Source organism: Gregarina niphandrodes, assembly GCF_000223845.1.
Source record: "Gregarina niphandrodes unplaced genomic scaffold scaffold00002, whole genome shotgun sequence".
NCBI lineage: Eukaryota > Apicomplexa > Conoidasida > Eugregarinorida > Gregarinidae > Gregarina > Gregarina niphandrodes.
Window position 1 is genome coordinate 546,791 of NW_011645774.1, and position 14,268 is coordinate 561,058.

A 14,268-nucleotide genomic window follows, 5' to 3' on the forward strand; every position below is an offset into this window, starting at 1 on the left:
CTGGCAACTCGCCGGCTCCGTGACGGCGATCTTCCACCACGAACTGCGCTCCAGCGGCACGCCATCCAGCGCGATCAACATGTGCGCCGAACGCGGCTGCAGCATCGGCGAAGCCCAACAGTGCGTCGCGTCGTCCACCGCCTTCAAACCAGGCACCGTGTTCACCGTGAGGAAAGCGTGCACACGCAACGGCAGCTGCGGGTAAGCAAAGAGTGTCAGACTCGGCAACTCTCGCACCTCCACCCACGTCTCCGCTCCCCCCACTGCACTGTCCGTGCTCCGCAACCCGTCGCGACTCCGCAACCCGTCCTTGCTGCCTTCGCGCGTCCGCAACGTCGGCAGCCGCGACGCCGCACTGCTGTCCTTAGATCGCGAACGATGCAACAGCTGACCCGCACGCGCCACGCTCCCCGTGCTGTGCGTCCGCAACAGATTCGCCGCCGAATCGGTTCGAAGCCCGGTCGCGAATGAGTCCGTGCGGCGCAGACTCTGCAGGAAACGCACCACGGCACGACCCTCGGCCACCACACGGTGCAGGTCCGTAGCCAGACTGCGTCCCAGGGAGGCGCAGTGGTCCAGCACCGCCTTCAGTCCCTTCAGCATCGTTTCCACCATCGCCACCATCTGCCCACCACGATACACCGCCAGCGAAGGCAACAATCGCAGGTATTGCCGCAACAGCGCACAACACACCGTCGCAAACAACTCCGTAGACAGACTCGTCACCGGAATCCGGCACGGGAACGCCGCCTGCAGCGCCATGCCCTCCAGCAACATCGTCCCGCTCAGGCCCGCCAACGCCACCATTCTCGACACATTCCCGAGACTTGACCCGCGACTCGACACGCGACTCGGCACAGGACCCTCTGCGGCGCCCTCTGCGCCACCCTCTGTGGCGCCCTCCGCGCCACCCTGGCCGCAGTCGTCAAAAATGCGCCAGTCGCTACCGACCACACTGGGCACGGTGAGGGCGTCGGTGGGTTGGTCGACGTCGGGTCTGCGGTCCAGGTAAGAAAGTGTAGGTGCGCTAACCGGCAATTCGAGGTCCGTCTTAGCGCGTGAGGCGCAGTGTAGTTCAGCGTCGGCGGCCAACAGCGAGAGGTTCGGCACGGTCGCGGAAGCGCCGCGGCCCTGCGCGCCGGAGCAGAGCAGGCGCTGCAGCGGTACACGCGTCTCCGCCGTCTTCACCTGGGAACCGAATGCGGTCTGGAAGGGAATGGTCGAGGTCGCGCGCAGCCGCCGGAGCAGCATCTGCGGCAACTCAAACGGCAACAACGTGCTGTACACCTTCCGGAATAAACTGTTATGGTAGACGCGCACGTGTTCGTTCACGATCTTCTTAATGCCCGGGTCGACACACGCCTCACACGCCCTCAGCGCCGCAGACGCCGTCGCCTCGTGCAACTCCAACACCGCAGCCAACCACTGTCGCTGACAACCGTTCCGGCTTTCCAACTCCTCCGCAGACACCGGTCCCGGGTGGTAACGCTGCAACCAGTTCTTCACCTGGGTCGGCGCCGGTGGACACAACACAAACCTCTCCGCCGCCAACGCGTAAGCGCCACCAACCACCAACAACGCCGGACCCCCTGCGGATGGCGACGCCGACCGACGACTGGCTGCACTTGGGCTGGCCGCACTTGGACTGGCCGCAGTCGGACTGCCTGCACTTGCACTGGTTGCATTTGGATCGGCCGGGCTCCGCCTGGCCGCACTCGGACTGTATCCCGCACCGGGACCGGCTGCTGGGCTGTCGGCGGTGGGCGAGGTGCCTAGTGAGGTGCCGGGTGAGGTGCTGTCAGCGGGCCCTTGGGCTTGCACATTTATGAGCCCGAGCGCTTGGTTGGTCTGGCTGACGTCTCTGTCACAGCCCTGCACCAAATACGCCCCTCGGTACCCTCCCGTGCTCAGAGACTCCAGAAGAGAGCCAGCATTTCCCAAGCTAGTAATAGGTCTCGTGGACAACAAGCTTAAGTCGCCACAGGACGTAGAAGTGGTGTCTCTCTGGCAGTCGTACACTCGTCGCACCCAGACCGATACCGTGGGCGTCCCTCCAACGCGATGGAAATACCTGGAAACCAGTTCCGGTCGAATGAATGTGCCTAGAGAGCAAGTGTCTAGTGGGCAAGTTATATCATTTCCTTCTTCTTTCTCTCCCTGATCTGTTCCCTTCGCCGTTTGGCGGATTTCTCCTGTCATTCTCGGGTCAGCTGAATCGTCCTCGGCTGCGTCTTGGTGAAAGGTCTCGTTTGGCTGACTCATTTCACACATCAAAACAACGTCCGTGATGGCTTCGGGCCAGGGCATACGCAACTTCTCTCCGTCCCCGAGGCCGAGCCCGGCAGGTCGGCCTCCACCGGCCCGGTAGAGGAGAGACCGTTGGTGAACAACCTTTGCATTGTCGGAGCCCCAGGGCCACGTGGACAGAGCGGTTTCGACAGCAACACAAACATGCTCGTACAATGGCAGCAGTTCTCTGACGCTCGCACCCACCGTTTTGAAGAGCCTGGCAGCAACCTCAGCAGTGTTTTGCGAGCGGCTTAGGCAGATTTGTATCACGCAGCCTAAAAGTCTGGCTAGTACAAAGGCGTGTTTGATTTTTTCGGTGCACTTGCCAAGGTCTCGAGGATGACAGTTCAAGAGCCCATTTTTTGCAGGTCCGATCCCAAATTCTGGCAGCGCAAATGTTTCGCACACGTGTGTGCGCACCGTATCTGTTATCTGAAAGAGCACGCAAATGAGCGCCTCCTTTGTCTCTGGGGCCAGAACTGGCGCATTCATGAATCTGAGCAGGCCAGCACCTGGCCCGTTGATAGTAATGTTGTGACCCGTCACTAAAGCCCCTCCAGGCCCAGTAGGAGTGAGAAGCATGTCCTTGATGCTGTTTTGCCAAAGTCTCGAGAGCCAGTAGTCGTTCTTACCCCATGAGGGTTGTGCAATCGACTCGAGACTCGTGGTCAGCAAAGGTGCGTCGGTGGGTAGAAGAAACGTGCGATCGATGAGCGACAATGTCATTAAAACGCTTGAAATGAGGTCCTGCATAGCTCCTCTTGAGTGGCTGATATCCTTGGATACTTTGCTACAAAAGTTATGGAGATTGCTGGCGATATCTTCCATGGATTCAAAAAAGGATAGCATCGCATGAAAGGACAGCGCGGGATTAAACAAGACCCATAGTACCGATTCCTGTATCCGCTGAGTGTCCTTCAAGATCTTCATTTCCGCGGGGTCCACGACCTCGTCGTCGTCGAGATTTACGCTCCGCCTCAAATTTTCTGGTAGGTTGTCATTCGTCTGGTTCGCAACGCTCCCGTCCGTGGCTCCTGAAAGCAGATAGAACAAACAATCCGCTTTCAGCTCCAAATCCGTGAGCCACGTCGTCAGCAGCTCTGCCTTGGATAGGCTGCGCCCCCCTCCCATATCCGCAACACTTGGCGGAGGTAGTGAGCCTCTGCGTAGAGCGGACGAGACTGGCGTGGCAGGCACAACTTGTTCCAGCGCGATGTTCGGCAGTAAACGTGATACGGGTAATGGTGAGTTAGCGCCTCCAGCTGCGGAGCCGCCTCCCGTTGCGCTAGCGCCTCCCGTTGCGCTAGCGCCTCCCGTTGCGCTAGCGCCTCCCGTTGTGCTAGCGCCTCCCGTTGCGCCAGCGCCTCCCGTTGCGCTAGGTACGGAGTTACCACCTCCGGCTACACTTCCCACGAGTCCAGGCGTTCTCCCGCCTACACTGTCGGGTCCAGTGGCCGCCGTAGAGATCGGTTCTTGGTGCGGGCCGGGCGCGAGAGCCCCAGATTGTCTGGCGGCGGCAGACATGTAGCGGCAGACCTGCGTTCCGATGTCCCGAATCATATATTGTCTTACATTTCTGGAGAGGTTCAGCTGCGACCCCAGCTCGAAGAGGACGAGAGCTGAGCACACTCGGTCGCTGGTTACTTCCAGCTGCATGGAATGGTCGACCGAAAGCCCCACTGTTCGGACCAACAAATTGAAGTGCCGCTTCAAGCTGCTTTTCCTTAGCAAGTCAGTCGAACTCAAGCTCGCCCAGTAAGCGGGACACGCCTCACTGTCCCCGCCAATGGCCTCGCGAATATACTGTGCCGTGTACCCCACATCATAACTGTGCTCCTGGTGTGTACGCAGCAACACCTCCAAATTCTCATGCTGCACACGGTTCTTCAGTATGTCCAATAATCCACTGAAGGTCTCTTGTGCCGTCCATCGGCCTGCCTTGCCCATATTTTTAACAAAAACTCCCACTACTCCCACATCCCCACATACACCAACTACGTATTTATAGCCGCCCGACGACACACCTTTAGGCATCACGCCATTTTAGCGATTATTTCAAGTCAGTTTGAGTAGAATTAAAACCCAGCAGCGTAGAGCCGCACATCTTGGACCCAGATAGACACAGTTGAAACCTGGACCTGGATCCACGCACACGTGCTTTACGCACATACCCTTTGGTGCATACTTTAGTGGAGCTAATTGCCCTCCCGGTTACTAAATTGTCTGGCTCAAAGTAATTATGAGTTGACGGGTCTCGAGTGAGACCTACGTTTCTTTGTTTCTCTCGTTTCTTTTGGGCGAAAGGGTAACTATCTTTTAGAGGTTATTTAGACCTTCTCGCCACGGATCCTCCGGGCGAGACCAATATCCTTGGGCATGATGGTGACTCTCTTGGCGTGGATGGCGCAGAGGTTGGTGTCTTCGAAGAGACCGACGAGGTAAGCCTCAGAGGCCTCTTGGAGAGCCAAGACGGCGGAGGACTGGAAGCGCAATTCCGACTTGTATTCTGCGGCAATTTCCTTGACCAGACGCTGGAAAGGCAGCTTGCGGATGAGAAGTTCGGTAGACTTCTGGTACTTGCGGATTTCACGGAGAGCAACAACGCCGGGCTTGAAGCGACGAGGCTTCTTGGAGGCGGCGACGGTGCCGGAAACAGCTTTCCTGGCAGCCTTGGTTGACAAGGACTTGCTGGAGCGGGGCGCCTTGTTGGCAGAAACAGTCGACTTGCGAGCCACACGGTTAGTCTTGGACATTGGTAGATGAGAAAGTAAACCTTAAATTTATTAAATCTTGGAAAACACGACCGTAGGGGAGGACGCGTCCGCGCGTCTCGAATAAAAGCCCGCTTTTCCGAGCAGATTTAAACTTACAGGAAAAAGTACAACCAAAGCAATGGCAGCTGACAAGAAGATAGCCACGAAGAAGGTTGCTTCGAAGAAGGTGGCTTCCAAGAAGGTGGCCACTGGCGGCGAGAGGAAGAGGAAGCATGTTACTGGCAAATACGTGACCTACATTAACAAGTTGCTCAAGAACGTCCACACCGACCTCACGATCACGTCCAAAGCGATGAGCATTGTACACAGCTTCGTACTCGACAACTTCTCGCGAATCTGCGATGAAGCCAGCAACCTCTGCAAGCGCACCAAGACTAAAACACTTGGGGCTCGCGAAATCCAAACCGCCGTCCGTCTTATCCTCCCCGGAGAGCTGTCCAAGCACGCTACCAACGAGGGGGCCAAGGCCGTCACCCACTACGGAAACGCTGCCTAGCCATGTTTTAGATAGATATACAAAATCAAGAACGAATGACACAAAGAGCTTCACTCGAAGCCTGAACTAAAGAATATTCAATCATTCACCCCACCCTGTAATTGGTCCTCCGTCTAGATTGGGTATGTATAAGGGCACCGTGACCATAACCAGACATCTGCAGACTGACTGCATTTCTGCACAAATGGGTTGGCTAGATTTCCTTTACATCCCGAGACTTCCCAAACGGCCGGCCCAGTCAGACGGAGAATTCCCGTCATATAATAGCTGCACCCAGGGGCACCACATTATGGATATTTCCACCCGCCACCTGGAATCCACGTTCGGGGCTCGGCCGAAGCGGGGCTCGGCAACTCCGTCTGAAAGCTCCGCTGCGAACGAGCCGGTCGACACCCAGGTCGGCGAAGAACAAGCTCGAGCTGCCATCGGTGCGAGACGGGCAAATATCCGGCGAAAAACGCGTGCGGTCATTCTGCCCAAATTCTCAGGCTCTCTGGAAAACTACCGGCCTCCACCCGCCCACAAAAATGAATCCCCTCCAGTCAATCCACTTGCTTCCAACCAGCTCGCTTCGAACCAACTTGCTTCCAGCCAACTCGGCTCTAGCCAACTTGCTTCCAGTCAGCCCGTTTCCAGTCAACTTGCTTCTGAGTATGTCTCCGAAGTCTTCACTTCCAACCGAACGTCGGAACACCAAGAGTCCAACCAGCCGACCTCGACTCTCGCATCTAGTATGGCACAACGATCCGCAACGTCTGGCGTTGGTACTTCCGACGTTGGAACGTCTCCCACCCCGTCCGGTTATAACACGTCCCGGCACAGCTCGGAAGAAGAGCGGAGTTCGGTAGGCGATCCTTTTTCCGACATTCCTGCGATCAAAACAAACCTGCACTCTGACGCGGAAGGACACCATGAAACCAAAGCGGTGTACAGACCAGCGCCTTTATCACGAGTGGCTCCGCCACCAAACCTGAAGCCGTCAACGAGATCCTTTGGCAGAGTCGCAACATCGAACAGTCCGTCGAAACAATTTGCCACGGGCCAAACTGGGAGCGCAGCAGCAGAGTCGGAAAGCAGCCCTTCCTCTGAGACTTCATCGTCAGAGATGCATGAGGACACTGAGTCCGAGTCCGTGGTAAGCGCAAGAGCGAAGAAGAAGAAAGGCCTAATGAAGAAACTCAAATTCAAAATCCCCTTCACCAAGTCCTCGCTGTCGAAAAAGAACTCTGTTCTCACCATGGGGTCTGGATCACTGCCTGCCTCTCCACACAGCTCCGTTGCTTCTCCTCATACCCCCGTTTCGGCAAACCCTAAATCGTCCTTTCCATCTTCTCCGCAACAACCTGACGCATCCTCTTTCCCAACTGGCTCCATCGCCAGTCGAGCTGCAGCGTTCGGCCAACCCATCAAGACGTCCAATTTGCCAAACAACAAAGATCTGACTGGTAAAGAACCACAGGGACGTAATGCAACCGAGGGAAGGAACAAAGCCGAGACACACACCAGCAAAGGCATTCAGGGTCACCTCAAAGGAATCCTATCATCCAACAAAACCCACGGACATCTCAAAGAGGACACCGGCAGGTCAACTGACGGGCATTCCAAGGGGGAAACTACCAAATCCAAACAAGAACCAGCTACAAGAATCTCCTCGCACGAGCCGGATGAGTCGGATGAAACTCTGGTCGGCTACGCTCCTTCTGTAACACAATCTATTGCTAAGAAGCACGTCGACATGGTTGTCCAATACGAAGAGGAGCTCCGAGAGCTAAAAAGCCAACTAGCTCCCTTGGAGCGTCACAATATGGAAGGAGATGCTCAAATCGAGCAATTAAAAGCTCTAATAAATGAAAAAGAAGAATATAGCGCGCGCGTGCACACAGATTTTCTGGAGGCGCAGCGAGATTTGCTGAGACTTCAGGATGAAAACACCCAGTTGCAAAGCGCGTTAAAGCAGCAGGAACTCCTACTGGCATCATTCAAGCCGGCTGAGGGCTTGGAAGCGCAATTAAATGAGGCCCGCAGCGAGTTGGAGCAGCTGCGTCTCCGACCTCCTCATCGCCATGATTTAAGCGAGTGTCCGGATTGCTACCAACTGTCGGAGAATCAGCGGGTTGCCGCCGCGCGAGAGCTAGAGCAGCAGAAAGAGCTTGTTCAGCAAAAGAAGCAAGACTACGATGCTTTGCAAAGCCAAGTGCAGAATCTGCGCAGGGAGTGTTCTCAGAAGCAAAGCCAAATAACGAGGATGGCGCATGACCTCGACAGCTTGATGTCCATACAAGCAGAAGCCAAGGCTCCTCCTGTGGCTAAGTTCAGCCGAGGCGCACAAACCGAGCCGACCTCAAAGGGAACCCCAAAGGGTTCTTCCCCCAGGGGATCTGGTTCTCGCAAAGGTAGAATTTTGGCGGAGCTGAATGACTCTTACCGCAAAAATCCTCTGACGGATGAACTCCGGTTATGTCTCGAGCACCAGGAGACTATGAAAGCGACCAAGGAGGCCGCATTGCAGATTGCGGCCGCTGCGCAGAAGCTACAGGCCCTTACGGGCTCCAAATCACCTCTTCCTCCGGATGCGGCTGCATACACTACGGTAGGCCCCAAGGGTCCGAGCAACAGCAACTCACCTCGTGGTTCGACGTCAGCAGATCCCGTCATTGCCACGGTGCCCAATGCTCCAGCTGCTTCTCCCGCAGCGGTTTCGCCCGCGGCCGTGGTCACGGGTCGGCCCGTTGGAAGCGGCCATACTCACATGGCCGTGGAAGCCCAACTGTTTCTTCCTGATAGTTCGTTGTTCGAGCCGACCAGCCATGACCGGCAGTGGCACTACGGTTCTAGCTCTATGCTGGTGAACCATACGGCTACGCAGCGCGGGTGGTCGTACCGGTGGGCCAACGGACGGTACGTGCTTGAGCGGTTGGTTCAGTAGGGGGGAATAAAAATTTTGAGGTCCCCCATGTTGAGTACGGGCACGACGTGGTTGGTGTGCGTGCTGCCGTTGGCTCCGTTAGCATATTTGCTGTTCGGTTGGCTATTGTTGGTGGTCGGAGGCGTCAAGCAGAACGAGTCTGCGGTTCGGAGGGGGGTGCCAGGTGATGTTGAAGACAGCTTGGATAGTCCCTTGATTGCCTCGGCAGAAGACGACGACGATCTGTCCCCGGCTTCCTCGGCGGGAGAGGGGGTCCGTGTGCGCGACGGGTTCCGGTCTTTCGGGAAGGTGGCTGCTGTGGAGAAGACGCCGTTTGCGATTTGGCGACAAGCGATGGCTGGGTTCATGGTACTGGTATCCTTGTCGTCGGCGGTGGCGTTACTGATCGGTAGCGAGAAGTACGAGAGCCAGCCGATGAAGGATACGTTCGGTTTGTTTTCAGTCGCCGCTTCGGGACTGGGGGCCATAGAGTTTTACAGACGTGAGTGCAACCGGTCTGCCTACACGGTGGAGATGCGTGGAGGTCGGCGAGTAGCACGGGAATGGATAATGCTGGGGTTTTGGTTGCTGATGCTGGCGTGTTTATTGGTTCATATGGCGGTCGTGGCGAAGAACTTCGACAAGTCGATAAACCCGACTTTGACAGTCTTTGAATTGATCGTGGACAGTGTGTGTATATTGACCTCTCTCGTGGCGCTATATTTGTTTGTGCGCGAGAACCGGGTTCGCGAGGATTTGCGCAGCGCCCTCAACGACAGTTTCGACGACGACCTTCGCTACGTAGCGCCTCCGACGAAGAAGCCTCAGTGTCCGCAGGCCACAGCAAACCTCTTTTCCACATTGACCTTTACGTGGCTGGAAAGGCTGATACGGCAGGGCCGCAAGAACAAGCTCCTACAAGACGATATCTACCGGCTGCGGGACGACGAGCGAGGTTATGTTGTTTTCTCAAGATTCGACCATCTTTGGAAGCGGCATATCAACCTTCGTCATCGCACTGAGCGCGGTGGCTCCCGTCAAGAGGGCGGCGGTGGCGCCGGCCAAGAGGGCGGCGGCGGCGGCGGTACCCCTGAGCGAGACAATGACTCGACACAGCGAGTTGGATCGGCCGAGCGAGTTGGATCGGCCGAGAGCGTGGGAAGTAGTGTGTCGTTGGATGACGGTACGGAGATAGCGCGAGTAGCTGCTGGACAGAACATTTGGAAGTTTGCTCACGTTGTAGCACGTTTTCTGATGCCGAGTTTCTTCTTTGCTGCTTTACTGAAGTTGGCGAACGATTCGTTGAATTTGCTGGACGTACAGATCTTGAATTTGGTGGTGGAGTACATGTCAAGTGAGGATAGCAAGTCGCGGGGTTTGTTCCTGGTGCTGTTGTTGGCGATTGATGCGGTATCGGAGACGATGATTCTGCACCAGTACTTCAACATTATGATGGTTTGTGGTGTGCGTATCAGATCGGCGATCGGTACGGCTGTGTATGTGAAAGCGTTGAAGGTGGATTCGAGCAAGTTGTCGGTGGCTGAATCACAGGAGTTTACATCTGGTAAGACTATAAACTTGATGTCAACGGATGCCCAGCGTATGGGCGACTTGATGGGTTACGTTCAGGTATTATGGTTCGCTCCGTATCAGATCGTGATTATTGCGGTGATGTTGTACAAGCAGCTGGGTCCATCGTCCTTCGGTGGCATTGCGGTCATGGCGCTGTCTATCCCCTTCACTTCTTTGATCACCAGACGCACGAAAAAGCTGCAGAAGCAAGTCATGGCTCTCAAAGATGAAAGACTTAGAGCTACGAACGAAACCATCCAGGGAATCCGCGCAGTGAAGGTCTATGCATGGGAAGACCCCATGAGAGAGCTGATTCACAGCATCCGGACTAAGGAACTTACTCAACTTATGTATACCCAGATCAACATGTTGTGTGCCAGGTTTTTCGTTTCCGCCATTCCGGTCCTGGTAGCCATTGTCAGTTTCAGTATCTTCTCCGCGGCTCTACACCATGAACTGACTCCCGCAATTGCATTCACCTCGCTGGCTCTGTTCGACCGATTACGGTTCCCTCTATTCATGCTACCGAATGTCATCATGTCCCTGGCGGAGACAATAGTGACAATGCGAAGACTGCAAAAGTTCTTTGCGCTCCCCGAGCTCACTAAGCGACCTGCTCTGCCACTGGATCCGGATACACAAGTGGGCGTATCCTGCGTGAACTTGTCGGTAGCATTCGACCGGATCAAGACTCAAAAGAGCAATGATGGCAAAACTGGCGAGAGTGAGCTTGGTAAGGGTGATGGCAGGGTGGCTGCGAGTGGTATGAAAGCCGGTAGCTTCTCGGACGGCAAATTGTTCATCAACTCTCGCTCCATTAGTAGCAGTGGTGGAAGCATTGGTAGTTCTGATGAGGACCCCGACGTCCCAGGTGTGCAAAAGACAATATTGTTCCGCCACCTGAATATGGAGGTGTGCATGGGCGAGATGGTAGCACTGGTGGGCCGTACTGGATGTGGTAAATCGATATTATTCCAGGCAATCCTTTCTGAGTTAGAATGTACGGATGGAAGTGTAAGTCTCCATGGTAATGTAGCCTTATGTACTCAAACCGCGTGGATCCGTTCGGGAAGTGTTCGCGAAAACATTTTAGTTGGGCGTCCTTACCATGCGGGATGGTATCAGAAGGTTGTAAAAGCGTGTGCGCTCGAATCGGATTTTGCGATTTTGACCGACGGAGACTTGACAGAAATTGGAGAAAGAGGAGTCAATTTGTCGGGTGGTCAGAAGCAACGAATTGCGCTAGCCAGAGCGGTGTACTTTGATGCGGATGTGTACTTGCTTGATGACATATTGAGTGCGGTCGATACGCATGTTGCAGCACATATCTATAGACACGTTATTCGTGGTGTGCTCAAGGATAAGGCTATCATTCTCGCCACGCATCGATTCGAATGCTTGGGAGCAGCCTCAAAAATCGTCATGCTTAGACCAGGACTGGATCCTCTGGAGTTCCCTAACCTTGCAGAAGCCAGTATGCACCCCGTTTTCAAGGCTCTCGCAGACGAAGAAACTCCTGCGACGCAGGATGCTCAAGAGGCTGACAACGACGCCGCCACCCCTGCCAGACGTGCTGGGGAACGTAGCAACAGCATTTTACACGGTTCTATTTCAGCCCGTTCCGTCTCTCATTCTCCATCTCGTTCGCCGTCCGGAATGCTAGAAGGTTTGACTGAAGAGGCGCTGCGAACTCCGCGAACTTCCAATTCGATTTTGGCCGCTTCAATACGCGAGTCTTCGGTCTCCGTGGAGTTGAGTTCCTTACAGGTAGAAGAGCTGGAACCAAATCTAAAGGAGGACGCTAGGGAGTCGGTCAAGCCGAAGACGTTGGTGGAGCAGGAGATGATGAAGGAGGGTAAGGTGGGTCGTGAGGTGTACTTGGCGTACATGCGTGCAGGCGGTGGCTACTGGGCGTTTTGTACGATGTGCTTGTTGATAGCCTTGTCATACACGGCCTCAGTGGGGTGCAACTTTTGGTTGTCCCACTGGTCAGACGAAGTGGCGACAGTACCGCTCCGTACAGGTCTTGGAGCATACGGAGGACTGCAAGCCGGATACCTGTTGTTTACCATTTGCGGGAACATGATGGTGGTGTACGTTTCCCAGACCGCCGCGCGTGTGTTCCACGACCGGATGTTGTACCGCGTCTTGCACGCTACCGTTCACTTCTTCGAGACGAATCCGATTGGGCGGTTGAGCAATAAGTTTTCGAAGGACCTGTACACCATTGACGAGTCCCTAGCCATGACTATGTACTCCTTCTTGGTGATGGCGGCACAAGTAGCTGGTGTAATTGTGGCGATCGCCATCGTAATACCGGTCATGATTGCAGTGATTGTGCCAACGCTGGGTGTGTACGTATTGATCGAGCGGTTGTACGTGTCGGTGGCGCGGCAGTTCAAGCGCATCGACAGCGTCTCGCGCTCTCCCGTGTTCACTCACTTTGCGGAAAGCCTCGATGGTGCGAAGACCATTCGAGCGATGCGCGCGACCAGCCAATTTTTGGGCATCCACCTCAAATGGCTGGACGAGAACCTCAGCGCCGCCTATGTCTACGTAGCCAGCAACCGCTGGCTAGCGGTCCGACTCGAGAGCCTTGGCACCCTGATCGTGGTCTGCGTGGGTCTGTTTTGTGTGTTGCTGCGCTCCCAACTCAGTGGCGGCAAGGCCGGCTTAGCGCTCAGTTACGCCATCAACGTGACGGGCGCCTTGAATTGGCTAGTGCGGATGTCCGGTGACCGTGAGACGGACATCATTGCCGTCGAACGCGTGCTAGAGTACGACGATGACGAAGCCTGTCCACAGGAAGACTATGGCTCCAAAACGTTAGAAAACCCGAGGGGCTCCCTCAGGCGGCGTCTGAGCCGTCGGAAAGGCAGCAGTGTGCGCGGTGGAAGCAGTGTGCGAAGCACCTCTTTTATTGAGCCGGACCTGGCGTTGGCTGACCTCGACCCGGCTTATTTGGGCATGGTAGAGTTCAAGTCGGTCGCGCTTCGGTACCGTCCGGAGCTGCCATTTGCACTGAAGAACGTGAGCTTCAGCATTGCGCGCGGCGAGAAGGTGGGTATTGTTGGTCGTACGGGGGCGGGCAAGAGTTCTTTGTTAGTATGTCTGTTGCGTATGGTCGAGATCACTCAGGGCGAAATTTTTGTCCACGGCCGGAACATTCTGGACTATCCAGTGGACGGACTGCGGAATGAGCTATCTATTATTCCCCAAGACCCTGTCATATTCACAGGCACCATTCGCTCCAATCTCGACCCCTTCAACAGAGCCGATGACCAGACCCTCTGGGAGGTTTTGGAGAAAGCGTGCCTCAGATCCTTCGTGGAAAGCTTACCCGACGGACTCGACTATCACGTCACAGAAAACGGCCAGAACATTTCTGTGGGACAGAAACAACTCCTCTGCCTTGCGAGAGTCCTAATCAAGAAGGCCCAGATACTCCTGCTCGATGAAGCCACCAGTGCGGTCGACCCGCAAACGGACGCTCTTATTCAGCAGTGTTTAAGGACAGAGTTTAAGGACACTACGGTCCTTACCATCGCTCACCGACTCAAGACCGTAGTCGACTACGACCGCATCATTGTCATGGCCGACGGAGACATCTTCGAACAAGGAAACCCGCAACAACTTCTCGACGACCCCTCCTCCCAATTCCACGACATGTACTACACAACAGACTAACACAGACACCCAGTGAAAAGACATCAGAAAAAGGCGCCGGAAGAATAACATCGAAGAAGACGTCAGCAGCCTGGACCAGCGCAGCCTTTTTGTAACAACACACACTGTTTCCCGACCAGACAGCCGTCGGGCGCAAACACAACCATGCAAGGAACAGATACTGGGATCCCCCGAGTTCGAGTCCCGCTGCGCCCGGCTCACCCGCAGAAGGAAAGGATTTTGTCTGAAATAAAAAAAACGAAATAATTATTGCAACATGGAGTGGAGTGCGTTTGAGATTCCGACAACCCTCTCTGCGAATGATGCCGAGACTGTTTATTACGGTTTGAGTTTCTTGAGAAGCACGAGTGTTCCTGTTCCTGATGGAGCGACTGACTTGCTTGACGCACTCCGGCTCTTAGAACCGACACACTGGGCGGTGGCGGTGGCAGGTCCGATGATAAAGATCCTGGCTCCTGTGGTAACGCCACCACGTCGCAAGACGGATCAGGCCCACGAAAAGTCGAACAAAGCATCAGCAGAGGCATTCGAATACGATGGAGGCG

The 14,268-nt window shown here is 55.2% G+C and overlaps 5 protein-coding genes across 5 annotated transcripts; 3 read left to right on the forward strand and 2 right to left on the reverse strand.

The window, feature by feature from the left end:
* Positions 1–92: 92 nt before the first annotated feature.
* Positions 93–4,236, reverse strand: GNI_015830 (hypothetical protein; the record flags this gene model as incomplete). Its single annotated transcript, XM_011130671.1, has 1 exon — positions 93–4,236. A coding segment is annotated over one exon (4,144 nt), but the record flags the coding sequence as incomplete, so codon positions are not given.
* A 380-nt stretch (positions 4,237–4,616) lies between these two features.
* On the reverse strand, positions 4,617–5,042 carry GNI_015840 (histone H3; the record flags this gene model as incomplete). Its single annotated transcript, XM_011130672.1, has 1 exon — positions 4,617–5,042. One exon carries the CDS (start codon positions 5,040–5,042, stop codon positions 4,617–4,619), a length of 426 nt encoding a protein of 141 aa, XP_011128974.1.
* Positions 5,043–5,181: 139 nt separating this feature from the next.
* GNI_015850 (histone H2B) lies at positions 5,182–5,559 on the forward strand (the record flags this gene model as incomplete). The annotated part of the gene is made up of 1 exon (XM_011130673.1): positions 5,182–5,559. One exon carries the CDS (start codon positions 5,182–5,184, stop codon positions 5,557–5,559), a length of 378 nt encoding a protein of 125 aa, XP_011128975.1.
* A 1,105-nt stretch (positions 5,560–6,664) lies between these two features.
* Positions 6,665–8,485, forward strand: GNI_015860 (hypothetical protein; the record flags this gene model as incomplete). The annotated part of the gene is made up of 1 exon (XM_011130674.1): positions 6,665–8,485. The coding sequence occupies one exon, from the start codon at positions 6,665–6,667 to the stop codon at positions 8,483–8,485; it is 1,821 nt and encodes a 606-aa protein (XP_011128976.1).
* A 27-nt stretch (positions 8,486–8,512) lies between these two features.
* On the forward strand, positions 8,513–13,723 carry GNI_015870 (putative ABC transporter; the record flags this gene model as incomplete). The annotated part of the gene is made up of 1 exon (XM_011130675.1): positions 8,513–13,723. One exon carries the CDS (start codon positions 8,513–8,515, stop codon positions 13,721–13,723), a length of 5,211 nt encoding a protein of 1,736 aa, XP_011128977.1.
* Between the last annotated feature and the right edge of the window lie 545 nt (positions 13,724–14,268).